The 27367-nt window shown below is 45.3% G+C and overlaps 1 protein-coding gene and 1 non-coding gene across 4 annotated transcripts in view; both read right to left on the bottom strand.

The window, feature by feature from the left end:
- Positions 1 to 207: 207 nt before the first annotated feature.
- DSP (desmoplakin) overlaps positions 208 to 27367 on the bottom strand; it is a 44887-nt gene continuing 17727 nt past the window's right edge. For 2 of the 3 annotated variants that reach the window (XM_033863815.1, XM_019944970.3), the window contains exons 5-24: positions 24620 to 24748; positions 22806 to 22856; positions 21746 to 21907; positions 21125 to 21229; positions 19169 to 19264; positions 18715 to 18840; positions 18021 to 18173; positions 16691 to 16845; positions 15764 to 15890; positions 14786 to 14987; positions 14306 to 14532; positions 13472 to 13638; positions 12655 to 12793; positions 11950 to 12143; positions 10720 to 10882; positions 9534 to 9617; positions 8867 to 8974; positions 8192 to 8290; positions 5129 to 7423; positions 208 to 4127 (exon numbers count right to left, since the gene is read on the bottom strand). In XM_033863815.1, coding sequence (XP_033719706.1) covers positions 903 to 4127; positions 5129 to 7423; positions 8192 to 8290; positions 8867 to 8974; positions 9534 to 9617; positions 10720 to 10882; positions 11950 to 12143; positions 12655 to 12793; positions 13472 to 13638; positions 14306 to 14532; positions 14786 to 14987; positions 15764 to 15890; positions 16691 to 16845; positions 18021 to 18173; positions 18715 to 18840; positions 19169 to 19264; positions 21125 to 21229; positions 21746 to 21907; positions 22806 to 22856; positions 24620 to 24748 — 8007 coding nt within the window. In that variant the 3' untranslated portion in view covers positions 208 to 902. The remainder of the gene's footprint in view (positions 4128 to 5128; positions 7424 to 8191; positions 8291 to 8866; positions 8975 to 9533; positions 9618 to 10719; positions 10883 to 11949; positions 12144 to 12654; positions 12794 to 13471; positions 13639 to 14305; positions 14533 to 14785; positions 14988 to 15763; positions 15891 to 16690; positions 16846 to 18020; positions 18174 to 18714; positions 18841 to 19168; positions 19265 to 21124; positions 21230 to 21745; positions 21908 to 22805; positions 22857 to 24619; positions 24749 to 27367) is intronic. The other variant, XM_019944971.3, reaches the window with a different exon arrangement.
- Positions 9378 to 9479, bottom strand: LOC117314002 (U6 spliceosomal RNA). The gene has a single exon (XR_004528693.1). It is a non-coding gene; the product is annotated as a U6 spliceosomal RNA (small nuclear RNA).

Raw genomic sequence — 27367 nt, 5'->3', positions numbered from 1 at the left:
CTTTTAAGGACTCTACCTGGTACATAAATGTTGAAAAAACTACCTTCAGAAGACCAGCTTCTAACAAGAACTCAGAACTAGAACAGTTTTTTAACGGTCTTCCTTAATAGATGTTTAGTAAACAGTTTCAGACACATTTTACAATAAAAAGCTTCTGCTAAATGCCCTTGTGTGTAGGAACATATTATTAAATCAAAACGCAAAAACTTCAAACGTCTAAAACTTTATTGCCAGAATAGCAAACTTCATAAAGACACCTTTGAAAGTACATAGAAAATGACAAGCAAAATGAACAGAAAACTTTGACTAAAGGACAGCAAAGATTGCTACTATCATGCACATACAGTCAAATTAATACCAAACCAAACAGGTACATTTAAGAGTATATGGGTCATGCAATCCGAGGAGACGCATTCCAGAATGCTGGGGTTTGAGGGGGATTCTTTTTGTGTGGGGGAGCGGGGGGATAGGGTAATTTTCTCCTCATACAGAAAATGGAAATATTTAGATGAGACGCAGACTGATGACTACAAGGTCAATTTCATTTTTATCTCCAAGAACAGAAATCTGGGTTATAGGCCATAAGAAGTTCAAGAAGCATCACTCAAAAATCTAAAGACAGAAGAGAAGAAACAGACTCTAGATTCAATTTGTGTTTTCCTTACAACTGATTACTACTTCCTATACGCTACATCCAGTGTATGACATTGGTTCAGGTAAGCTAAGAAGATAAAAAGCCAGAACAGCCTTTACCATTTGATTCCCCCCATGGCTACATTTTCTTAAGCCTAGAAAGTTCTATCACTATCCTACAAGCACAAGGTTTTCTTTCTCTATTATTTAGTAAAGTGAAAATTCATATAAATGAAAGCCAAGGTCTAGCAACCATTTCCAACTGACTACTAGTGCCCAATAGAGCTGGTGCTAATGGAGTAGGAGTAGGTGTGGGAAGAATTCCCCGTCGCATCGAAGCTTCCTCTCCGGGACCCACTGCGGGAACCGGACCGGGAGCCAGAGCGGGAGCCGGAGCGGGAGCCTGGGGCAGAAGACATGTTATAAGGGCTGGGCAGGCCCTTGGAGGAGACCGAGGCGGCCTCCAGAAGGCGCAGGCCGGTGATGTCTTCCACCATGGAGCGATTCATGGCATCCTTATAGGATATCTTCAACTTGGTTTTGGGGCAGGTCAGGATCTTGCCGTAGTTGCTGGGGTCTTGCAGCCTCTGCGCTGCCCGGCCGTCGATGTACCCCTTTCTGATGGCTTCTTCCATGCTCATCCTCCCTTGCACCTCGGGGTCAACCAGGCCCCCCGTGAGGTACTGGAACTCCAGGAAGCGCTGGCCGGCCTCATAGGGGAGCCACTTTTCTTTCACTGCCTCTGCTGCCGACATCTTCTTCTTTCCCTTCACTCCTTCAAAGCCGAGGAAGGCTTTCTGAGCAGGCTTCAGCCTGGTGGCCATATCCTGGTCGAGCAGGCCCTGGGAGACGGCGTCCTGGAGGGGCAGCTTCTGCCCCGTGGTGGGGTGGATGATGCCGCCCGTGCAGGCCTGGGCCTCCAGAAGCCTCTGCCCAGTGATGCTGTCAACGATACCCCGCTCTATCCCTTCCGTGATGGAGATCTTCTCCAGGTTTTCCGTGTCGAAGATGGCTGCAATGGGGCTCGATTCTTCCAGGGTTTCGGACAGAGACCTGCTCTTTATGGTTAAATTCCTGACGCTGGAGACGGTGGAAATCTTGCTTAAGGACTCATGTCGCGAGCTGCTGAAGACATCATCGCTGACGCCACTCCCGGTGCCACCGCTGTTGCCGACACCATTCTTCAAGGAGATCATATCAGCAAACTGAGTGAGGCTGAGGCTGCCGGACTTGTACTGGTCAAAGAACTTCCTGTCAACGAGGCCCCTGTCAATCGCATCTTGAACATCATACTGACTGCCCGTCTTCCTGTCTACCAGGAGCACCCGGGTGGAGCCGTCTGATCCAGTCATGGTTATTTCTTCCCACTCGCACTCCTGCTCACACAGTTCTTTGAAGGTTTCGTAATCTATGAGGCCCTTCTTGTAGGCCTCCTGGACAGACATCTCCTTGTTGGTTTCCGGGTCAACTATGACCACTCTGCGCTTCCTGAGGGTATTCTTTTGGGATGTCTGCACCTGTTTCTTCTTTTCTTTCAGGGGCAGAAGACACAGCCCCGTTTCCTCATCCTTAATGCACCTTTCTTTCAGCTGCAGATACGTAAGGTTTTCTTCAGTGTTTGGGTCAAAGAATCCTTTTGTATCGTCACTTGGATCCGAGAGAATCTCACTGAGCTCCTGATTGAAGTAGCCCCTCTTGTACGCTATGTCAACGGGCAGGCGGTGGCTCTCCTTCGGGTCGATGATCCCACCGGTTGCAATCTGTGCTTCCAACAAGCGAATGCCATGGCCCTTTTCGATGAGTTCCTTGTTCATGGCTTGGAACAAGGAGATGGTGTTTCCTGTTTCAGGGTCATTGTAGCCAGTGACAGCTCGTTCCGCAGACAGGAGCTTCTCCTTGAACTCGATGCCCACCAGACCTCTTTTGTAGGCTTCCTCCACCGGTAACCTCAAGTTGCTAACAGGATCCACGATGAAGCCAGTAGCTGCTTGCGCTTCCAGGAGCTCCAGGGCAGTACCAGGTCGGACCAAGCCAATTTTCATGGCCTCGTAAATGCCAAGCTTCTGTTTTGTGGTCTCACTGTAGATGCCTGCGATGCAGCTTGAACCCTGAAGGAAATCCTTAATTCTCTCACCAACCTCATCATAAGAAATCTGACCTGATTCCAGTTCATTGACAGTGGATGGTCTCAATATACCGGAATCAACCAGCTCGGAGATGGGCACGGGTTGTCTGATTCCCTGGAAGGACATACTTCTCTTCTGTACTGACAGCAGCAGCAGACCGGTGTGCGGTTCGATTCTGCACCTTTCCCTCAGCTGCATGTAACTGACCTTCTTTTTGGTGACCGGATCCATGAAGTTCTTCTGACTATCTCGGGGATCGTTCAGGGACCGATACAGATCTCTGTCAATCAGCCCACGAGCCAAGGCTGTATCTTTCGGCAAAAAGACGCTGTTCACAGGGTCCACCACACCCCCTGAAGCAATCTGGGCTTCCAGCAGACGCATTCCGATTTCCCGATCGATCAAATTTTTCTTGATGGCTTCGGACACAGATACCGTCTTGCCTGAAAATGGGTCATCAAACCCAGTGACGGCTTTCTCTGCTGTGTATATCTGCTGGCGGTCATCGAAGTCGATGAGGTCCCGAGCTATGGCGCTGTCAACAGTCAGCTTCTCGTTCCTGTGGGGATCAATTATACCACCAGTGGCTGCCTGGGCCTCCAGAAGCATGACTGTGGATTCTGGGGTGATCAATTTCTTTCTCTTGGCCTCTACCAAAGAGTATTTCTCCTTAGGGGAAGTGGAAACTCCAGCGATAGCGCCTGCTCCCCGAAGGAAAGGCTGGATCTCAGACGCAACTTCTTCCGCTGACTTTTTCCCCTGCAGCAGTTTGTCCAGGGTTGTTTTGTCGATCAGCTGGCACTCGTACAGCTGCAGCGCCGTCACCTTCTTCCTCAGTCCGTCAAACACCAGCTTCGAGGAGTCAACGGACCACTCGTACTCAGTCTGGGTCTCGCGGTGGGACCCATACGGGCGCTGCCTGAGTTTGTCGATTTCCCTCTGAAGCCGGGAGCGCTCTATCTCCAGCTGGGACTGGGTCTCCCTGCTGGAATCCTCCAGCTTCCGCTGGCACCTGTCCTCGATCCTCTTGATCTCCGCCTGGAGTCTTTCAATCTCACTCCTAAGGCTGTTCTTCTCTCTCTCGCTCTTTTCTCTTTCGGACTCTATCTTCCTAACAGTCTCCTCTTTGCGGGAACACTGCGTTTTCCACTGGTTCAGGTCGTTCTGGATCTGCTGTTTCTCACACTCCAGGCGCTGTTTCACCCTGCTCTCTGCCTCGAGGGCCACTTTGGCCTGATTCAGCTCATCCTCCAGCCTCTGCAGCCTGGCCTTTTCTTGCTCCAGAACTTTGATTTTCACCAGGAGGCTCTCTCTCTCCTGCACCACCTGAGAGCACTGATTATTGGATTCCTGAATCCTATTAGATGCCTAGAATGCAAAAAAAAAGAAAGAAATGGGAAAAAATAATGATGTGATCATATCACAGGGCCATTATCATTTAACTTCTTTTCCTATGTTTTTAAAAAAAGTATATTTACTTATCGGCCCTTTTCTTTTCCTTGAGCACACTGTTAATTTTGTTATCTTACAAGTTCCTGAAAAAAACTCTGTAGATACATGTTGCCAGTTTGATAAACGGCTTCTGTACTTTCTATATTTTTCCACAGAAGGAAAAAGGAGCAGCTGTAGACCTGGCTTACTCTTAATAGTAACTATGGTTTGAACAGATATGGGGAGTTTTATTCCAGGTTATCCCACCTGCTGTACCTACACTTCACCTGTTACAGCTATACTCACATGTTTAATAAAGCAATACAAATCTACAGACGTACGCACACCCCTCACCCAGCCCCACACAAATATTGTCTACAGAAGTCAAACGTATTAGAAGTTCAAGAGGTTGAGTGTTTTAATTAGGGGTTAAAAGAAGAAAAGTCAAACAAAAAGAAACATATTAGGGCCACGATGGAAAGAGCAGAGAATAAGGCATGCAGAAAAATCACAGAAGCAAGCAAGAAAGCGATTTTCAAACTGCACAGAAAACCCATTTAATGTGGCTTTTATTTAGGAAAACTTCAATTACAAATGTTACGTCACAGCTCACAAAGAGCCACCTTCTAGAAGACAGAGTGGAACACTGAGAGGAAGTGAGCTCAGATGTCACACCCCAGCCAAAGTTGGAAGAGCAGAGCCAAGTGCGGGTTACACAGGGATGGGCACTCGCTGTGGGAGTAGAAGAGAAGGGCAAATGGCACTGAAATGACCCTGAAGTAGCGTCTGGATTAGGACAGACAGCAGCACAGCATCAAAAAGAAAAGCGAGACGTATGCAAGCATCCAGCCCAGCAGCAAGAGCACAGCCCAGCTGGGAGGACTGTGGAGGGAGTTAGTTGAGAGGAAGTGAAGCGGCGATCAAATATTTGTGAATACCTCTAATGCCTGCTTTTGGAATTTCTCAATTTCCTGTCTCAAATTTCCCCTCTCTCTCTGTAAATCATTAATCAGGCCCTGCAGCTCCAGGGTCCGGGTGTTGCTGATCTGCAGCTGGCTCCGGAGCTCCAAGATGGTGGCGTTTTTGTCGTGCTCAGCCTCGCTGCGGCCCTGCTGGAGGTCATCGTACTCCAGCCGGAGGTTCCGCAGTTCCCCCTCAAGCAGCAGGTGCTCCTTGGTGAGGTTCTCAGTCAGCGACTGCAGCCTCTCGATTTCAAGCCTGCTCTCGTTCAGGCTCCTGCTCTTGTCCTCAACAGCCTTCTGGAGATGCTCGCTCCGCACATGCGCCTGCCTGGCGTTCTCCCGCTCCTGCAGCAGCTGCTGCTGCAGGGCCTCGACCTGGGAGGCCAGCCTGCGCAGCTCGTCCTGGGTCCTCTGCTTCTCCCGCAGGTGGCCGTCCAGCACGTCCCGCTGCTGCTGCAGCTCGTCCTCGCTCCTCTGTTTGACGATGGACACCTGCTCCAGCTGCTGGGTCAGGCTGGTGACCTGGATCGCCTGCTCCTTCAGGGACGCCCGCAGGGTCTCCAGCTCCTCCTCTAGCTTCTTCCTCCTGCAGGAGTCCTCGGAGGCCGCCCGCTTCAGCCACACCAGCTCCTCCTCTGCCTTCTGCTTCTGCAGCTGCAGCTCCTTCAGGGAGCTCTGGCAGCGGGCGATGTCCTGGTCCCTGACGGCCCTCTCCTGGGACACCCGCTCGTAGTCCGTCCTCAGGCATATCAGCTCCTGTTCCTGCACCTTCAGTTTGCTGACTGTCTCCGTGGCACTGCTGTAGGCCTTCTGCAGCTCACACTGTGCCCTCTGCCACTTGGCCTTCTCATCCTCCAGACACTTCCGCTGCTTTGCTTCCGTCTCTGTCAGCTGCTTTAGCCTCTCTATCTCCTTGTTTTTATCCTGGATCGTCTTGGCGGCATCATCCAGAGACTGCCGGTACCGTGTGCTCTCTTCCATCCGCACCTGCGTGACCTGCTTCAGCTCCACCTCCAGCTGCTGTTTCCGCTGCGACATCTCCAAGCCCGCGGCCTTTTGCTGCTGGACGTTCTCTTCGACCCTCCTGAGGTTCTCCGTGGTCTGGGCTAGAGCGTTCTTCAGCTTTGTTACTTCTTCCGAGAGGCTCCGGTTTTCCCTGGTGAGGTTGTCTATCTGGGCTCGGTAGCCGCTGGTGTCCTCCTCCTTCTTCAGGGTGAGCTGGTGGATGGTCGTCTTGGTGATGTTGATCTCCGTCTCGAACTGGTTCTTTAAGCTGATGATTTCCTCATCGTAATTGCTCCTTACCTTAGCCAGTTCATTCTCATATTCCCGACGGTGCTTGGCCTCCTGCTGAAACTCAGCTTTGAGTCTTTCGATCTCCTTGTTTTTGTCCTGGATGGTCTTGGCAGCCTCCTCCAGGGACTGCTTGTGCCTGGCGCTGTCCTCGGAGCGCTGCTGGATGACCTGCTTCAGCTCCATCTCCAGATGCTGCTTCTTCTGCAGCATCTCGGAGCCACAGGCCTTCTGCTGCAGGGCATCCTCTTCTGCCCGCCTCCGCTGCTCCGTGGTCTGCAGGATGCTGTCGGTGAGCCGGACAATCTCAGCCTTCAGATCTCGATTCTCCTTCATGCATCTATCGAGCTTGTTTTGGAAATTTTTGGAATCATCCTCTTTTTGCATGGATATCTCCTTGATGGTAGTCTTTGTGATGTTAATCTCTGTTTCATACTTGTTCCTTAAATTACTCATCTCCTCATTATAGTGGTTTCTTACCTTTGCCAGCTCATTTTCATATTCTCTCTTCCGGGTACCCTCCTCCTGCAGAAGAACCCTCAGCCTCTCTATCTCGAACTCCTTCTCCTTGATGGCTTTCTCAGACTCTATTTTCTGCCAGCCGAGGCTCTCCCTCTCGCTCTGCCTCGCTTTCTGCAGCTGGTCATATTCGTTCTTCTGTTGATCAAACCTGTCTTCCACGGTTTTCCTGCTTCGCTTTTCATGCTCGATCTCGTAAGTCAGCCGGGTGATCTTCTCATTGAGCTCTTTGATTTGGCTGTAGCACTTGTCTAGATTTTGCTTGGCTGACTTGCCATCCAGCTCAGCCTGTCTCTTCAGCTCCTCCAGGCTCACGAGCTTTGCTTTGAACTGGGAACACTCCGCCTGGTATTTCTGCAGGTTCTGATCCAGGAATTTGTTCTTACTGCAGTTTTCAGAGTTGGCGTCTCGGGCCAGCCTGAGCTCCTCTTCCAAAACTTCGATCTTGGTATTTTTCAGCTGTGGAAGGGAAATCAGAAAGCGTGTTGAAAGAAAGATGCCTCACATCATAAGAAAGAAGTGGTACTTCCTCCCCCCAAGACCAACGTGCTTTCTCATTTCCTGTTACACACCTGCACACACACAGACAAGCACGCACACACGAGCACACATGTAGACACTGATACAAGGCAAAAGCTACTAGACAAAAAATTCAAGACATCTGTATTCTTGTCATAATTCTTCCGTCAACTGCTTGCGTGATCTTAGTAAGGGATCTACCCTCTCTGAGTTTCAGCTTCCTCATCTGTGAATGAGGGAATTTCTTCCAAGACCAAAAGCTTATGATCTCCTAAATTATGTTTCCTTTATTTCCAGGTATCAAGTAAGTTTCCATATAAACTCAATTCGAATATTAGAAATGAGGAGTAAATTAAACAGCCATTCGACATGGAAAATTCAAATCCAGCCAGTCCTGGATGTTCTTCTTAATTTAACACCAAGAGAGAAAGAAAGCAAATTCCTTGACCAAACATTAAATGAAATTACTGGGGGTTACGGCAAGGAAAAATAGCTATAATTTTGAAAATACTACCTGAGTGCATTCCGAGCAGTGTACTGGAGAATAGGACTGACACCTGATTTATGAATAAACTATATCATACTAACTGTTTAGAGGCAATACACTTTTGCCAATGAGTATGTCCAAATTCATGTTATAACGAGGCAGTAATAATTAAGTTCCATTCTATTTTCTTTTTTGATCCTCCAAGGAAATAAGTAAATTACCTTCAGATCTTCCAAACTCTTCAGCATCTCACTTAAGAATCTGTAATAGTCTGCAGACCTTGTAAGAAGTTCTATGTACCGAGCATGCATCTCTGCCGCCTTGGAGAAAAGAAGTGCAAGGAAAAATCAAAGGCACTGCGTTCAAAAGAAGTCCTACGCGAGCTGCCCAACTGTTTTCTAAAACAATCCAATAGTGAAATTATATTTTAAGGAGTGAATTCCCTTCTTTCACCTGTGCTAATTCCGAAACCCAATAAAAGAATAAAGTACAATAAAACAAAGGGCCAAAAACCTTACACTTCATCCTCACCACTCCAGGTGTTCCCCCTAAACCATCTGATGGGTGATGTTCTCTGACACCTTTGAGAAGAAGTTGTCTTTTAGAAATCGACTGGATGTTTTCCACTCTTTAAATGTCCCCCTCACTAAACCCAGAATTTAAGCCCAGTTTCTGCAAAGATTCTAATGTATGAGCAATAGACCCAGACTTCTCACTGATCATTCCCTAAAATGCATTATGCTGATGACTTACACTAGAGAGAGGATAACCTATTAAACCTTTTTGAATGGATACCCTATGGCAAGAGATGAATTCAGGGAGGGTAGGAAAGACAGGGAAAAGAGAAGATGCAGAGGGAGGGGCGAGCTCTAAGAGATGGGTAATGACATATCTACCTCTTGCAGAATCATCCCAGAAGGAGACTGAACGATGGTTCTCTTGATAGGTATGTTCAGTAGAGTTTCCAGTCCTGAGGTGTATGACGCCAGCTGCAGTTCATAATCCTGCAGAATAATAATGTTTCAGAAAAACATACTTAATTGACTTAAAAGGAGTCACTGATGGCTACAGTTCCCAAGCTTTAAATCACCAAGCTGTACTTCTAATGTCCAACCCCAAAGGCCATCACGTGCTGCTAGTGTCCAGCATCATACGACATTATTAAACCAAGCAGCACCACTTTATATGCAAAGTGGAGATCTCTGCACACACCACCAGTCTAAAGGATGAAGACCGGCCCATTCCCGTAGATATGGCCAATGTATAATCAATTCAAGCTAATGGATAACAGCATTTACAGTTTGTTCACGAGAGATTATATAAAAACCATAACCGTTGTCCTCAAGAAGTCTGTAATCTTTAAAGTGAATCAGAAAATAATGTAGTTGATAACATTCTTTTATTAAAAAAAGTATGGAACACTTCATGAATTTGCATGTCATCCCTACACAAGGGCAGGCTGATAATCTCTGTATCATTCGTTTTAATATATGTGCTGCCGAAGCAAACATGGTTAATAATATTCTTGATGAAACACCAACATTCTTTGTGAAACGTACATACCTTAATTGAATTTGCACAAAGTTCGGCAAGTTTTTGTACTTCTTCTGATTTGTCTTGTTTGCTACTTATATCACTGTGCAAGTTCTATACAGAAAAGGAAATATTTATAAATGTTAAAATGTAGACATATTTAAAATAAATGTTTTTTTCATTCTTTAACCACTGTTACTTGTTTTTTTTTTCCCTCAGTTTATGACTACATGTTCAGACCCCATAGTCTCACAGTTAAACCTTAGGAGATGAGCATGTTTTCTATTCAGAAAATAGAAGAAAGATCTTCAAGTTCTTATGATCTAAGAGGTTACTATCTGGCTGGCACTCTCTTCTGGTCCTACCACCTCAATTTATAAAGATACTTTACTATGACGGTCGTTACATTATTTCCATGTTCACAACTGCATTTCTTTGTAAATTTCTCAATTGCTTTTCCTCTGGACACTATTTAAGCATTCATAAAATGGACTAGTAATAGTAATTATTTATCATTTATCATTTATCATTTCATCAAAAGATACATGCATCCCCATGTTCACAGTGGCAGTATTTACAATAGCCAAGAAATGGAAACAACCTAAATGTCCATTGACAGATGAATGGATAAAGAAGATGTGGTATATAGACACAGCTGGAATACTACTCAGCCATAAAAAGGAATGCAATAATGCCATTTGCAGCAACATGGATGGACCTAGAGATGATCATACTAGGGGCAGTAAGTCAGAAAGACAAAGACAAATACCATATAATATCACTTATCTGTGGAATCTAAAATATGACACAAACGAACTTATTTATGAAGCAGAAACAGACTCACAGACAGCAAGAACAGACTTGTGGTAGCCAAGGGTGGCAGGGGGAAAGGATGGACTGGAGGTTTGGGGTTAGCAGACGGAAACTATTATACACAGAATGGACAAACAACAAGGTCCTAGTGTGTAGCACAGGGAACTATATTCAATATCCTGTGATAAACCATAATGGAAAAGAATATGAGAAAGAATGTATATATATGTATAACTGAATCACTGTGCTGTACACCTGAAACTAACACAACACTGTAAATCAACTATATTTCAATAAAGTTTTTTAAAAATTTATCATTTTAAACCTAAGTACTGCTACGAAAACCAGAGGAAAACACAGGTTACACCCAGTGACATCTATGCAATGACAAATTGCCTTATACCTTCTGCTCATTCAAAAATCGCATGACCATGCTGGAATCTCCAAACTTCATGGATTCTAAGTTATCCTGGCAGCGTTTGGCATCACAGAGCCATTTGCAGAAAGTCTGATAGTTATCACGGTAATTCCTCAGTTGCTTGATTTGTTTCTCCAGGTTCCATAATCTGGGGCAAACAGAGATAATAAAATTATTAAATATCGCTATTGCTCTGCAAAAGTATTTAACACAGAGTTACCCCATGACCCGGCAATTCCACCTGGCACATACTCAAGAGAACTGAAAACATACATCCACACAAAAAATTATACATGAATGTTTGTAGCAACACTTTTCACGGTAGCCAAAAACTGGGAGCAGCCCAAATGTCCATCAGTTGATGAAAGAATAAACACAATGTGATACAGTCATACAATGGAATATTATACAGTCATGAAAAGAAATGAAGTACTAACACGTGCTACACCATGGATAAACCTGGAAAACATTATGTTCAGTGAAAAAAAAACATTCACATATTGTATCTTTCTATTCATAGGAAATGTCCAGAATAATTCGCAAATCTATAGAGACAGCAAGTAGAATGGTGGTTTTTTGGGGCTGGAGGGTTGGGAGGAAATGGGGAGGGACTGCCAGTGGATATGAGGTTTTTTTTTAGGGTGATGAAAATGTTCTAACTTAGATCGTGGGGATGGTTACACATTCTGAATATACTAAAAACCAGTGACTTGGACACTTTCGGTGGGTGGGTTATACGGCATGTGAATTATATATCAATAGAGATGTTTTTAAGAAGCACTGCTCGTAAAATAAACGATAAGCAAGATTCAGGAGATGTTTTTAAACCCTCATTTGCAGTAAGGCATTTCTTTTGTGTAAGATTTAATTTTCACAAACTCTTGGAAAATGCTCCCTCAAAGGAGCTACTCCTTCCAACAGTCATAATAGGAGTTTACAGGGCACAAAAGAACTTGATCAATGGCTTTCATTATTTCCCTAAGAACCTGAAGGGCCTCTGACACAGGTTGGTTCAAGCTCAGCCACTGGATGTACTCTCTTCCTGTTGTCAACAAAGCTGCCCACAGCCAGTGCGTGAAGAGAGCTCCCAGGATGCTGAACTTACACACAAAACAAAACCACTGTTTTTTACAGTGATGACTTCAAGTGACATTATCTTGGGAACAACCAAATGTAAGAAAGTATGAAAGAAAGTATGGAAGGAGGTTGGCACACCTGTAGTCTATCTGTTTATCGATTCTTTGCCAGCGATCTGTCAGCTGTGTGACTTTTTCACTGAACTTGCCCAGGTCCAGGTCGTACATTGGATACTGCTGTGAAGTCTGGCAGTAGATCTGCTGGGCTTTCTGCAGTTCTGTCTTCATGGTGGCCAACAAGGACTGCTTCAAGTTCAAGTCGTTTTTAATTTTCTGTCACAGGAGGAAAAAAAAGTACAAATTAACCGCATTCCCGCTTGATGCTACACCACAAGGAAAATATATCTACTGATTGCATCTCCTATATTTGTGCCAGTGACCTAGTTCCTTGTGCCAACTTGGTTAAAAAAAAAAAAAAAAGATTCGATGTGTAAATTAGTTTGAGAAATGCTACATATCACACTCCATTCCGTTCCTGAAAAATTATAAAATCTATTAACCTATTAAAGGTTCTGAGAAGTACTACAGTACCAGCTTAACTGTGGTTAACTCGCGTTCCCCAGACTAATCTCACCACAAACGGACTTTCTCACGTAGGTCCTGCCAACACGCTCTGGACAACAGTGCTCTAGAGATAACGGCTGATGTCAACCACGTGTGGCCAATGAAATCCAGTAATCCTCCAAACCCATGAAGACTTAGTGAGGCTCTACCACCGGGGACTGAGTAGTCCTGTATGCTTTCCCATAAGCCGGGCCGCTCGCTGTTCAACCCTTCTCCTTACCTTCAGTCCGCAGCGGTAAGCTTCCACTTTATCCAGATCTAGGCAAACAGTCTCCTCTTCAGTAAGCTTGGCTTCGTAAACCTTCAGCATGTCTTCCGTCTGAAGGATGGCCTGCAGGAGTGCTCTCACCACGCACAAGCTGTCGAGTGCCAAAGAGGCAAAAATAAAATTGCCGGCGACATAATTAGACTTGGAAACTCTCTCGGGCTCTCGCCACTCTTCGTAAAAGGGAACAATATGAAAGCAGATAAAAATTTACCCTGCTTATTTTATAAGTTACGGAGCAATACATTTTTTCCCTCTTTTTTTTTTTTTCTTTCTTTTTTTTGCGGTACGCGGGCCTCTCACTGTTGTGGCCTCTCCCATTGCAGAGCACAGGCTCCGGACGCACAGGCCCAGCGGCCACGGCTCACGGGCCCAGCCGCTCCACAGCACGCGGGATCCTCCCGGACCGGGGCACGAACCCGCGTCCCCTGCATCGGCAGGCGGACTCTCAACCACTGCGCCACCAGGGAAGCCCTCATTTTTTCCCTCTTTCATGACTCAGAACACCATCTTGCATCAATGGAAGAATTCTAAGTTCTGGCCTTTAGAGGATGCCTTGGCTGGAAGAGACAGTGGAGTTCAGAACAGTGGGATTGGCACCCTAGGCTGGAGGACCCTCTCTCAAAAGCACAGAAGAATGTGAGTGAGGCTCCAATGAAAAGAGAACCCATAAGGCAAGAGCTCCAGCAACCAGCACATAAAGCAAATGAAGTCTCAGAAAACGAAGCTTGAGAAAAGCCAAATATCTGAGGTCAGTGTCAGTCGCGTTTACCTATTTAAGTAGCCGTCTGTGACACCATTGATATTTTCCAGTTTCTGAAACAATCCGAATACCTCATTCTGCAAATAGCAATATTTTTCCGAACCTCTGAAGTTAGCCAGCATGTCCTTCAGCTGGTTGAGAACTTGAGCAATTGCTTGAGAATCATTCTGTAAGCCCTGTCCGAAAAGAAGGGAAGCGCTTCTGATTTAGCTGTATGCTTCTCACCGTCATTCATGTCCTCAAAAGGCCCACGAAATGTGAACGACTCAAGTGAGAGTTGACCTTGCATGTCCTTCATCAGGGAGGCCTTACCAGCACTGGGTAAATGTGACCCTCTTCCTTAGAATATATACCTCGTAGATTCCAGCGCAGTGCCCGGGCCTGGCTGAGCGGAAGAGATCACTGAGCTTGACACTGAAACACCTGGGCTGCAGTCCCAGCTCGGCCGATGCCTTGCAGCTCTTACCCCACCCCCTACTGTCTACAAGTAAGATCATTCTACCTGTCTAGCCCACATCATAGGTTGTTTCAGGCACAAGCCAAATGAATGTTTGTGAAAACTTTCGAAATCTACAAAGCACTACATTGCAGAAAAGGAAAAACACTGCAGCCGGACTGAGTGGCCCACAAACTAACAGCAAAGGTGGTTGAATCCCCAGCCTGGTATCTTTCCACAGATTCGGCAGCATGGGAAAGAAAAAAGGAAATTGTGCCAGAAGCCTCTTTTCTTGAAAATGAAGGTTTCTTGCCTATAAATATTTAAACCAGGAGGTCTTTTTTTTACTACTTCACAGTTAAATATAAATACACCTAGAATCAAGCAAAACATTAATGGATACCTACCTTTAGCTCGCTTATCTTCACTGTGATGTGGTGCGAAGACCGTTGATCTGCCAGAAGGATGTTTTTAAGGGTCATTTTGCTCTCACAGAGCTCCATCTGCCTGCGAATCTTCTGGAGCTCCATCAGCAAGCACATTTCCTGCTTGTCATTTTCTCTGTTGGTTTCAGTTACTTTATTATGGTTGACAGCTTGGCAGGAACCAAGATGAGTGATTTCAGTTGTGGTTACTGTAAAAATGTTAGGACCACAAAAATCAGAGACTTCTTGGCTAGAAGGGCGCAAGGCCTCAAGAAAACATCCATGCTGCATGAAAGTGTCGCTACTTCCTTTGATTTGGTTCTGAAAACCTAGCATCTCAATGACTTTTGATATACGATCTTTCAAAGGAGTGATTCTGCAACTAGCTTTTGGCAAACTACGTACTTTCTTTTGAAAACGGCATGTATGGTGGCTACAAAGAAGGACTGGCTCTAAACCAACCTGTCTGTTGCTGCGGGTAGCCGGGGAGCTGTATGACCAGGGTCTGGTAGTGTTTCTGGGCATCCGTGAACTGGGTCTGTATTTTCCTCTTGTCATCATCTCCAAACATCTCTGAGCCTTGGCTGTCTCTGATGAAGTCTTGGTAGCGTAACTCAAGGTCAGATATTGTCTTCAGGTAATCTTCCTGCCGCATCGTTTTCAGCTGGAAATAAACCAGGCGGGGAGTGTTTCTTGGCCCCAGAGCGTGGCCAAGAAAGCTTCCTGGGAAATGCACGACTCTGGTGGCGCTGGAGGCAACGCCCCTCAAAGACCCATTAAGGCAGAAAAGGTCTTTGATGATTTAGAGCTCGCGCCTAAGAACCAGAGCAGCGGGTTGTCAATTTTCTTCTTCCTATGGAATTTTCTTCCTCAAAGGAAATAGGACTCAGAAGCCCCAAATGTCAAGCAGATCACAGCAAAGCTGCTCTGACTGAAAAGAGTTAAAGGGGTAAAGGGAAGCCCCCAACTTACCCATTCCCTGCCCCTCTCCTCCCTGCTGTCCCTGTCATCCCAAAGGACTCCCTCACCTGGATTCTTGGGCCACTACCTGAAAACCACTGATCTAGGGTAACTAATGCTTCCAAGAATTCAACGCCCACCTTTTACTTCTGTGCTATCCAGTCAATACCTATGCCCTCACTTTCCATTACATCTAAGGAGAGTCGGACCCTGAGTACCACAGGACCTCATGCCTTTCCCACAGGGACTTCTGGCTTGTCCGGTAACTTTAATTAGTACTTCTGTTTGTCTCTTAACCGGCCGGCTGTGAATCCCTCCCATCCTGTGTTGGACGGACTAGAACCTCTAAGGAAGGCTCAGCCGACTCTCGTGTTGACACACAAAAGCATCAGCTGCACAGCTAGGTTTGCCTGGTAGAAACCGCACGTCAGGGAGCAGCTGGGGGGCCCCTCCAGGCAGCGGGTGGTCCTGAGGACGTACCTTGGCGATGGTCATGGTCTTGATCTTCTCGATGTCGATCATGCAGTAGTGCCAGGACACCAGGCTCTTCATGTTGATGTAGAGCTGGTTCCACAGGGCCAGGATGGCTTCGTAGTACTGCTCGATCCTAGGAGGTGCAGAGGGAAAAAGCACGCTAGCCCGGCTCTCCAAGTTCATCCCAAACGGGAAACCTGGCCACGCTCCCCCAAGGGCACAGAAAACTCAAAGGAGAACTAACAGAGCAATGGGTGAATGGAGCATTTGCAAAACATTCAACATTTCAATGGATTTAGACTAATACCCAAAAGTACATTCTCCATGACCGACATGGGTTTCGATACATTGGAATCATTTCGGTCAAAACAGGCAGTACAATTTGTGGTTGTTGGGTTGTTTGTCAACAACTTTTTAATTGACGGAGGTCTGGCGCCGTGCAGGCAACAGTGAGAAATGGGTCTCGGGTCACAGACGCCTGCTGGAGCTTGGACACGGGCTCACGGGGTTCCCTCACCCCACCCTGAGCGGGCTGAAGACTTCCATCATAAAAGGTTTGGAAGAATGTGCCCTAGACAATCTGTCAAATGAATGTGCCACCTACTGATGGCCAAATATTGATGCCAAGTGCATTTTGTATTTGTGGCTACAGGCCAAACTACTGATGGTTTAAAAGGCAGAAGAATTTCAAAACACCGTCTTTAAAGTGCATGGCCAGAATGAGCTCCTTTGCTGTCAGACATTCTTTTCATCTTCCCAAGATAACCACAGTATCTGCAACAGAAAACCTCAAGACAAGGCAAAGGGACCTTCACCGGGTCCCCCTCTGGGGGGAGGTGACAGCAGTAAGAAGCAGTATGTCTCGTATCAGCCTCTGCCCTATTTCTCCCCACCCGCGTTCATGTCACGGCCAGAAGGAAGTTCAAGACGTACTTGCTTGAGAGGTCCACGGCCAGGGTGTTGGGTGGAGGAATGATGAGGCCCACGGAGGGCACGAGCATGTCCACGCCGCCCGGGCCAGTCACGTGCCACTTGCTCCGTTCGTTATTGTCCTTCAGGATACACTCGTCCCCTTTGTGGACGATTTTCTGCAAGGCAAGCAGCACTGTGTTTTGGCTTTATCCACGAGCCCACGTTTTTATCTTTTTGCTCAAGAACAGAAGCAGCAGCAGTGATGATGCGCTGTTTCAGCTTTGCTCTTAGTATTTTTTGCCTCAATTGAAGCTGATCTGGACACAACCCAACACGACTGATGCTTTAAATAAGACAGGTGAGCCTACAAGGTGTGTCTGAAGGGAATTAGGTAGAGTGACTTTCCAGGGGACAGCCAGGGGAGTCCCCCGGTGAAGTGAGCCATCCTCCTGGAAAGCAAAAACTCACCCCCTGGCTTTTCTACTTTTGTGAGTTTGTGTTTTATATCGTAGAGTTCAGTGCGTGGGAGTCACTTGTCTCATTCATTTGCTCTTAAAATTGTTAAATAAAAACAAAAAAATTTTGGTATCAGGTCCCCAGAAAAATAACTTCCTAAATTAACTCCAGCATCTAAATAGCTTCTTTTCTAAATTAACTCTATATAGCTTCTTAAAATGGGTATTTAAAATATGCCAACTATCTTAACTACTAAAATGAAACAAGTTCGACATGGAGGTATCTCCATCTCCCTTTAGATTTCTTACTTCTCTCCACCCAAGTTCTAAAACCATTTCTGCATGGTAGAATAAACTCCATTGTTTTATAATGTCCATCTCACCAACTCATCACATTTTTATTTCTTAAGTCCTCCATAATTTTTATAAGAAAATAGAGGGAATTACATAGATAATGACTAAAACCAAGTCATCTTTCTATATAAATGTTTGTATTTACCACTGAGCCTACAGAACTGATGTCACTCATTTAATGCATAAAATCCGCAATGACATTCCCTTTACGTGCAGCATAATGGCCACGTGTCTCTTTTTTTTTTATATTTCAGAAATTTAAAGAGGGATCACAGATGCTAATTGCATATTGGAAGAAAAGAAGGCTTAAGCCTTAAAACAGAATTAGAATAGTTTAAAAATAACTATTGTCCTACTTATTTGCAACTATCATACAACTCAGAACAAAAATCACTGCATTTTTTCAACAGCTTGCCACTTTGTATACAAAAGAAAGACATTTACTAGGGTGCTCACTGAAACCTAAATTAAATTCTGCCCTGGATAAAAATGCATCCGTAAAGAAAGGGAAAACTTGGGCAGCATTCTAGCCGAGTACACACCTGGTCCTGTTTGTAGTCACAGAGAGCCCTGACAATAATGGGTTTATTGCTTTTGTAGTCCGGGTTCCGAGGTTTCAGCTGCACAATCCTCTTGGACTTGTTTACCAAGTTCTGCACCTGGCGCTTGTTCTCAAGGATTTTCTCCCATTCTTGCTGCAATTGCAAATAAAATCATACTCGAACACAGATAATCTCTGAGAGTGAGATAAGACCTTCAAAGGGCATTACGATAGCTACCATGACATTACAAATTAGATACCACTGTAGCTGCATTAGCTGCAAAAAACCACCCATTCATCTGTCTGCAGGGACCACAGGTACCTTTCAAAAGAAGCCGCTACAGAGGCAACACAGCCATGAATTAGGTGGGCGGGAAAGAACATCACTTTGCAAAAAGGCTATGCCGACAACATGTGAAGTACGCTTTTCCGAAGGGATTGTCATGTTAAGTCATCAGTGCTCTCTCCGGTTTTGTTCTGAGCACCCATAACTACTGAAGCAGAAGTAACGTGCCACAGCAGCTGATCGTGCAAAGAAATGGATTTTGAGAAAAACCACTGAAAATGAAGACAACGCTTGCCTGGGCTTTGGGCGCTCGTGGCTCTATAGAGCAATACAAACGCAGATAATCTGAACTGAGTCGGTGGGCGCATTTGTTTTATTCCCGGGTAAGGGCCTGGGTCTGAGACAGTACCTCTAGCACCTTGATCTGCTCCAGCAGACGCTGCAGGGGCATGTTCTTGTCACACAGGTACTTCTTCCTGACGGAGTCTTGAAGGCCCTTCAGGTAGGCTTCCGTCGACTGGGCCTCTTCAAAAAACTGTTAAGGATGCGGGTGACCCCGTGTCAATTAAAAGCAACTCAATACGCAGCATCACCTACTATTTCAACTTCAAGGATTATCTTCCCTACGAGTCTATCTGATAGGTGGTTAAAGGAAAGAATTTGAGCAGAAAGTATATTAACTTATCTGAGAGCAAGAGGCTACTTGAATGATTGGTGACCAATCTGTGCTCCTCTAAACTAAAAACCAATAAATAGTTTTCACACCATAGTGTGAAGATTGTTTTCAGTGCTTTTTCAAACACATTTGGAAGAGAAGCTGTGAAGACCCAAAAGACAATTAAATGATTACTAGGTATAAAAACCTGAAAGTAGGCAGCATTTTCTTTGAGATGAACATCAATGCATTTGGTGATCTGAAGAATCCAGCTCCACTGTGTCTGGAGAGTATCCATATATGCCTGAAACAAGAAAACAGCAGCTGTCTCTCCACCGTTCGGCCATAGAGAGGCATCCGTTATTTCATAGATAGGTGAGCCTGAATGAAAACCATGAAGCATTTTTTATCTAATTCCAAATCAAGCAAACTTCTTTCTAAAACTTGAAACCAGAATTTCCCAACAGGGCACTCTTGGTATGGTAGAAATTAAATTTTAAAACCAATTTTGGGACTTCCCTGGTGGTCCAGTGGTTAGGACTCAGCACTTTCACTGCCGTGGCCCCGGGTTCAATCCCTGGTCGGGGAACCAAGATCCTGCAAGCTGGGTGGCCAAAAAACCAGAAAAAACCCCAAAAAACAGCTTTAACACATGGATATAATTAGGAGTATTAGTCAAAATATTCATCCAAATGGCATGGCTACTGACCAATCAAAACAGACCAGTCAGAACAGGGATAGCACTGGGGCATCAAGCCCTGTTCCTGTACCGCTGCTAGATCATGCGGAGGTCCAAGGTGAAACAGAGCAGGACACAATGGTCCTTGCCCCCCATGTCCTCAACCTGCCTTCTGTCTGTGAAAAAACTTTAGCCAAAGAATAAGTTTAATCAGAGAAGTGAGAAAATGCAGAAACAAAGGAACAGTCCAACAAGACTAAATAACAATAGTTTATTCATTAAGCTTAGTCAAGGACCTTTAGTTCCTCCTCAAGGGCTATAGATAATATTCTGAACAATATCCTGTGAGTTGTCTGATAGATACTGAAACCCACACCAGGTGGAAGAAGTGAACTACATGATGACCAGACTGTAGCCATGACATAAGCTGCCACAGTTCTAAGAACTGGCCTCAAAGAAATGGGGACAAACCGATCCTGGAACTAAAGACTAACTGCACTTAAAACAATCAAGATGACGCTGATCGGACCACGGCATGACAAATTTTAAGATGACTGTCAGAGCTGACTGTGCTGTTTCGACAGGTAGCCCCCTACCCGCATCGATAAAAGCTCTTGGCCCCTGATTGTTAAGTGGGGGGAGGTGGCCTTTGGACAGGTTGCCGGCATCCAAAATAAAGGACACTTTCCTTTCCACCAACCTTGCCTCTTTCTTAGCTTTTTTTTTTTTTTTTGCGGTACGCAGGCCTCTCACTGTTGTGGCCTCTCCCGTTGTAGAGCACAGGCTCTGGACGCGCAGGCTCAGCGGCCATGGCTCACGGGCCCAGCCGCTCCGTGGCATGTGGGATCTTCCCGGACCGGGGCACGAACCCGTGTCCCCTGCATCGGCAGGCAGACTCTCAACCACTGCGCCACCAGGGAAGCCCCTTTGTTAGCTTTTGAGCAGCAAATAGCTGGACTGCCCCTACTTTCAGTTACAAAGGTACCTGCCATGAAGAGGGCCTGTGGGGGACGAAGGCAGTGATGCTTACCAACTGATACGGAAGTATCTGGATTTTTTTAAACAATCAAAATGGTCATACCAGTGCTACCAGCTAATGTCAGCCTTGAGCACAGCCCAGAGATGGCAGTCTAGGGCAGAGGTCAGCAAACTACAGCCCAAGGGCCACATCCGGGCCACCACCTTCATTTATAAATAAAGTTTCCCTGGCGCACGGCCACAACCGTTCATCTACATGTTGCTATGGCTGCTTTCACACTACAATGGCACAGTTAATTTCAACAGAGACCAAATGGCCTGCCAGTCTAAAATATTTATTATTTGGTCCTTTCCAGAAAAAGCTTGCCAACCCCCGGTCTAGGGTATTGATAAAATCAACTTGTCACGGCTTTGTGCTGGGTCAGAACCACTCATCTGTACAGTCTTATTGTTTGAAAAGGGCCCCCTATTTTCCCCTGATAAGAATATAAATCTCACGAAGCCCACCTCGATTTTGTCTGAAGCTGGATGCTGACTGAGGACAAGTTGGTCACTTTCTTGTTTAAGCTTATTGAGCTCTTTTTCCTTAACTTCCAGCTGACTCATGCGTATCTGCGAATAAAAGAAAAACAAGTCCTGTAGAACAAGTCACCGGCAGCCTTCCATCCCTCCCGCCATTGTTAAAGGAAGTCAAACACAAAACTGCATTTTGGAAATGAACAATGTCAAAGAACTGCATTACGTGTTCCTCAAGAATCTTAGCATTTTTAAGACCAGAAAGGATGTCTGAGATCATCCAGTAAGCAGCTGAGGCCGGACTGGTGACACGGCTTGTCTGAATTCACCCAGGTGAAGGGACAGAGCTACAACACATAGTGAGATTTTCTAATTCTCGGTTCTAAGCCACCACACTCTGCGGTGCACACACTCGAGGATGTCTGACCGAACCAACCTCACCCCGTCTGCTGTCCTCTGAGATGCTAAGCCCTGCACTGCCTCTCTTAGGTCACGGAAAAGCCTTCAGAAAGGAATGGTTTTTCACGACCACCCCACTGAGGCTGCATCACAGGTGGCCGATTAGACGATCACAAGTGCTTTCATCAGCACCGCACGACCCCCGGGGCTTACAGAGAAGGCCTCCTGCTTCTGAGCGATGTCGGTGTTCCTGTCGCTCCAGTCGTACAGCAGTTCCTCCTCTTCACAATCATTGATCCACATGATCTCTTGGGACGTGGCCTGAATGATGTTCTGCAGCTGTCGCAGGTGGTCCATCCTCTCAAAGGATATTTTCTGCACAGGAAGGTCAAAGCAGCGTTAGGACAACAATATGCAAATGAATGATGCTCCCTGCAGATTTCACAGATAAACCCTCGCTGATCCCTTTTACCAACAAAAATCCCAGGAATCGGTCAAATGTTCATCTTTTGCATTCACTGATCAGCTGGTAGGTGAAAAGGACCCACCCAAACTTAGGATGAGTAAGGGGTCAATTTTAGATTCAAAGAAATAGCCTAATCCAGAAGGGTCTTGATTCAGACACTGGTGTTTGGCTTCAATAATTAGTTTTAGATTATATAGAGAAAATAGATTATTAAAAAAGATAAATCAAGCTTTTTCTGCCCTCTCCCACATCCCCAAAAGTCAAGGGGCCATCACCTTGGAAAATAATTGTGTCACCACTGGCCATGTTATTTAAATAGTATCACTGCCAACAAGGAAATACTGGAAAAGGGAAGACAGGGTGACACAAATAGGCAGAAGAATGGACATATCTCTCCTTATGAGTCAAGTAATTGATTCAGTTTGTCATAAAATGGTGATGATGGTCTGATAAACCTCTCTCTAAGGAAAACAAGTCTTACTTTTGCTTATACTTCCTAAAAAGGCTACAGTTCACAAGTGGAAAAGCTTTATGGCTTTAACTGCAAGTACTTAACAAGTGCTAATTATGAGACACTTAAACTTGCAAAAACTAAGTACTGTCTTCAGAAAAAAATTCTTTTCAAATTTCCTTCTAAAGGGAACACAGCAGTAGAAATAAAATCAGCATCTATAAGCCCCTTGGTATACTTCCAAGGCACTTCCTGGGTCCTTAGGGATAACGCCAAGCAGGTGCTTTATCCCCAGGTCCACATTTCTACAACCGAATTGCACTGAACACAGAGCCTTCAGAAATAAGTCGTCTTACCAGCAGGTTTTCATACTCCTCCTCCAACTGGTAGATTGCAGATTTTTCACGCTAGAAGAAGACCAACAGTGAGTAATTATTTAATTCCCCTTGAGGGTTTATATAGAGAGAACAGCCCTTCTAAATCTCCTTCTGTCAAATACGTACTAACTTCAGATTCCCTGGTGGAAAGAAGAATTTGCTCTATGAAATCTTTCACCCACAGGGACCTTTCTCAGTTGATCTGGAGGCAAACCTCACTGGCCTGGTGGTGGCATCTCTAAAAGGAAAGGGCTCATCACTGTCGCTTAAAGAATCACTGTTAAACAAACTTTTAAAAGTTTGAAAATATCATTTAGGACTCCTCAGATCTTAGAGAAAAGAGGGAGAGATCTGATCAGATACTCAGGTAGACAAAAGTAGGCAAAAAAAAAAAAGGTGGAAAAAGTGGGGATGGGCATCTCCGGGCCACGTACAAAAGTCAGTGATTTACTTTTTTTTTTTTTTTTTTTGCTATACGCGGGCCCCCTCACTGCTGCGGCCTCTCCCGTTGCGGAGCACAGGCTCCAGACGCGCAGGCTCAGCGGCCATGGCTCACGGGCCCAGCCGCTCTGTGGCATGCGGGATCCTCCCAGACCGGGGCACGAACCCGCGTCCCCTGCATCGGCAGGCAGACTCTCAACCACCGCGCCACCAGGGAAGCCCCAAAAGTCAGTGATTTAAATGGCACAAATGAACTTATCAACGAAACTGAAACAGACCCACAGACATAGAGAACAGATTTGTGGTTGCCAAGAGGGAGAGGGGTGGGAGAGGGCTGGAGGGGGAGTTTGGGATTAGCAGATGCAAACTAGTATATACAGCATGGATAAACAAGGTCCTACTATAGAGCACAGGGAACTATATTCAACATCTTGTGATAAACCGTAATGGAAAAGAATATGGAGAAGAATGTATATATATATGTGTGTGTAACTGAGTCACTTTGCTGTACAGCAGAAATTAACCCAACATTGTAAATCAACTATACTTCAATTCTTAAAAAGTCAGTGATTTAAAGTGTAGAGATCGGGTGGCCAGGTACTTAAAATCAGATGAATATTTTAGGCTGTAATCTTGGACCCAGCTTCAAGTCAGTCCTTTCAGCAAAGGAAAAATGTCAGGATGAGACACGATTTCCTTATTAGAAATACAGTTTAATTACCACATAGGAAAGGCTTCACCAAGGACTGCACCAAGGATTCGCCAAAATAAAACTAGAGGATTGTCGCATTTTCTCTATTTGAAGAGACGGTCTGCTTTGTGCAGAAGAGAACTACCAGCCCTCAGAACATGCATTTACCAGTGGCATAAACGAGTGTGTGTGTGTGTTTAGTCCTGGAGGGTTAGCGCGATCCCTAGTCGGTCTTTCTGATTCCACATCCCCATTTATGAAATGGGATTTTTAAAAATTTCTAGGGAAGGATAAATGAGCAGTTTGGGATTAACAGATACACATTACTAGATATAAAATAGATAACCAACAAGGACCTACTGTATAGCACAGGGAACTATGCTGAATATTTTGTAACCTATAAGGGAAAAGAATCTGAAAAAGAACAGATATCTATGTATGTATAACTGAATCATTTTGCTGTACACCTGAAACTAAGACAACACTGTAAATCAACTATACTTCAATTAAAAAAAAAATGCCAAGATTAAAAAAAAAGGTTCCAGTCTGTTGGGGAAGAAATCCCAGACTCATGTTTCAGCCCAAACTGCCTGGGATCAACTAACTACAGCATCCTTCAGTACACTCCCAGAAGACTCTACAATGAAATGTTCCGAAGTACCAGGTCGGCTTTAATCTTGTCCAGCTGCCAGCGGTAGTCCCCGATGGCGTTGTGGATGGTCCTGTGGCTGCTGATGTGCTGTTCCACTGAGGCCAGGTCCACGCCCCAGGTTATCATGTCCATCTCCGCCTGCCAAGGGAAAGAGAGCGGGCCCTTCAATGTCTGACCCCCCTCACCTACAGCATCATCAGGGGTCGGGTACATACACAGGGACATACAGAGCTTCCACTGAGATACAACTGAAGCTGTAAACAGTCAATATTTTTGAAATGAAAAAAAATTGTAAAGGCTTGGAATTCCCAAAAAGCTAGGGAGGGCTGCCCAACACAGTAATAAGTTGGAGGTCCCCTCAACTTATGTGTCCCTAGCTCAAGATGGGCTGAGGAGAGATGATTCCAAAATGAGATCCTTAAAACCTAGATCGCGTCCTCTAAAGAAAAAAAATCTACCTGTGCACATGCAGGTGGCCTGTGTGTATATACAGCTGTGGGTGCGCGCCTACGTATGATACAATGTTATAAGAGACTGATAGACGTTTCAATATTCAGTTATTTTTAAATGTGCGTTAATAATGGTTCATTAAGCTCAGTCAGGTACTACTTCCCAAGCTAAACAGTTGACCCAAGAGAAGTTTTCATTGTTTATTTCTTTAAATTGTGTTGAGCAATGTGATTTTTGACTCTTTAAATCCAGAATTTAGCATTGCCTTTCGGGATGCAAAACTCCCTATGACCCATTTCAAAGAGAAGTTACAATATATACCCAATGCCTTCATTTCAATGAATGTTGGCAATATGAAGATGGTGGATTTATGTTAGCTTTATAAAAATGAAATCTAACTTTCTAATTTGAGTCTCCACTACTTCAATTTAAGAATGCCACACAGTAAGAATCAAACATATTATTTCACAAGATTCGTACTGTGGCAAGTCTATTGTCTTCCTTTTGCGTGAGCTCATGTAAATTTCCAAATCACCTGTGTCATCTCTCGGACATGCTGAGGGCAAACATTGCAGACTGGTATTGCAGCAAGAACATTACACACATTGTTCTAAGCCACATCCATGTTCTCATGTACTTGGCGAGCCTTCAGAAAGGGCAGCCACCAGACAACCGTAAGTTACCCAGGACTCTGACCTTTCTCTCCCGTGGCTCACTTCGACTTTAAAGCAGAAACAAGCGAGTACACTGGGAAATTAATGAGATGACCAGGCTCCCGATCCCACCTCTCATTACCAGCCAGGTGTACAGTATCTGCCCCATCCATCAGCAGAAACACAAATCAGGGAAACACAACCCTGGCCCAGGAGCTGTGTGACTGCGTACGGACTGTGCCTCTGGGGACACCTCTCCCTTATCAGCTGGCCCTACAGCTCAGTCCCCTGGGAGTGAGAGGAAGAATGCAGGCTATGCTTAGGAGAAGAAGGGATAAGAGGAACGCCAGAGCAAACAAGCAGCAAGTGATAAAACTGCTTTTAATCCCTTTGAAACCCTGGGGGCTACTTGATCTGAAAAGCAGCGGGCTCATCAGTTGCATCTGTAAGAGGGGTGCACCCCACCCCCTCTCCCCACCACCCGCCATGACAGAAAGCTGAGTCCACGTGCTAATGCCGTTTTCCAAAATTTTAAAATGCTGAGCTACAAAAGATTCTTACAAGGCTACACCCAACATGAATACAGAAAATGACAAATTATGAGCTGTCATGTTCTAGAACCGTCAGAGTGACTAAGAAGAAATGAGGGAATTTGCCATTTCATAAGTAATCTGGTTCAAAGGCTGTTTCACCTAACGTCTGTCACTGGTCACTGACCCTCCCCATGCAGTCCAAGCCCCGTGAGCCTGGCCCAGCCTTCTCTGCTGGCTCCATTCCGCAGGGACGGGAGTGCCAGCCCTCCCCCACTCCCATCTGAGCAGGGCTTTAGCACAGCTCATGCAGAAAAAGTTAGCATTTGGCTGTATGTATCTTGTTTTCTTCGATAATATTCCTTTTCAGGGCTATGGGACATAAGCTTTGAATCTCATTTTCTGGCATGCTGCCAAAACATAGTAAATGTTCCAGAAATGTGTGTTCAAAGATTAGAAGGGACTTGGGAAACATGCAAATAGGTTTGTATTTAGGTTTCTGGGATGACAACTGACTCTCCTCCTCTACAAACCCCACCTTCTTGTAAGTGCTATGAAGTCTTTATAATACGTGGGAGAAAAGGTTAACTGAATGAACGAATGCACACATGCATGTTTAGTTGCATAAGCCTTCACACGTGCCAAAGAACACCTACAAAATCTTTAAGTGGCTGAGAAACTTCAGAAGCACTGCTAAATTGGTCCAACAACGAGTAATGAAACCACTCTCTCCAACAACGACAACCGCATCTCTGCACAACTGATCATTCTAACACGCCCACCTCCTCACGAGAAGGACAGCTCATCAGGATCGCGTTTTCATTACAAAATTCCCATCTACATTCATTACAGCACATAATTACTACATAAAACAACAAACCAATAATTAGCACTGCAACATCCTTTGTAGAAACTCCGGTTCTAGGGAAAGGCTCAGCACCTCTGGTGCCAGCATTTCACTTCTCTCCCACAGAAGTGATGTCATGATTGCACAAGACAGCTGACACTTCAAAAATATAATAAGGTTAGGCAACCAACGAGACCAAACCAGAAGGTCCAGTTTTCCTGCGTGTCCAGCTCCTCCAATTTGTTAATATTTTAAATGAACCTCCACAATGTTCGCT

Source organism: Tursiops truncatus, chromosome 10 (assembly GCF_011762595.2).
Source record: "Tursiops truncatus isolate mTurTru1 chromosome 10, mTurTru1.mat.Y, whole genome shotgun sequence".
Lineage (NCBI taxonomy): Eukaryota > Metazoa > Chordata > Mammalia > Artiodactyla > Delphinidae > Tursiops > Tursiops truncatus.
The sequence above is the reverse complement of the archived record's forward strand: the minus strand, read 5'-3'. Positions and strand labels throughout refer to the sequence as shown.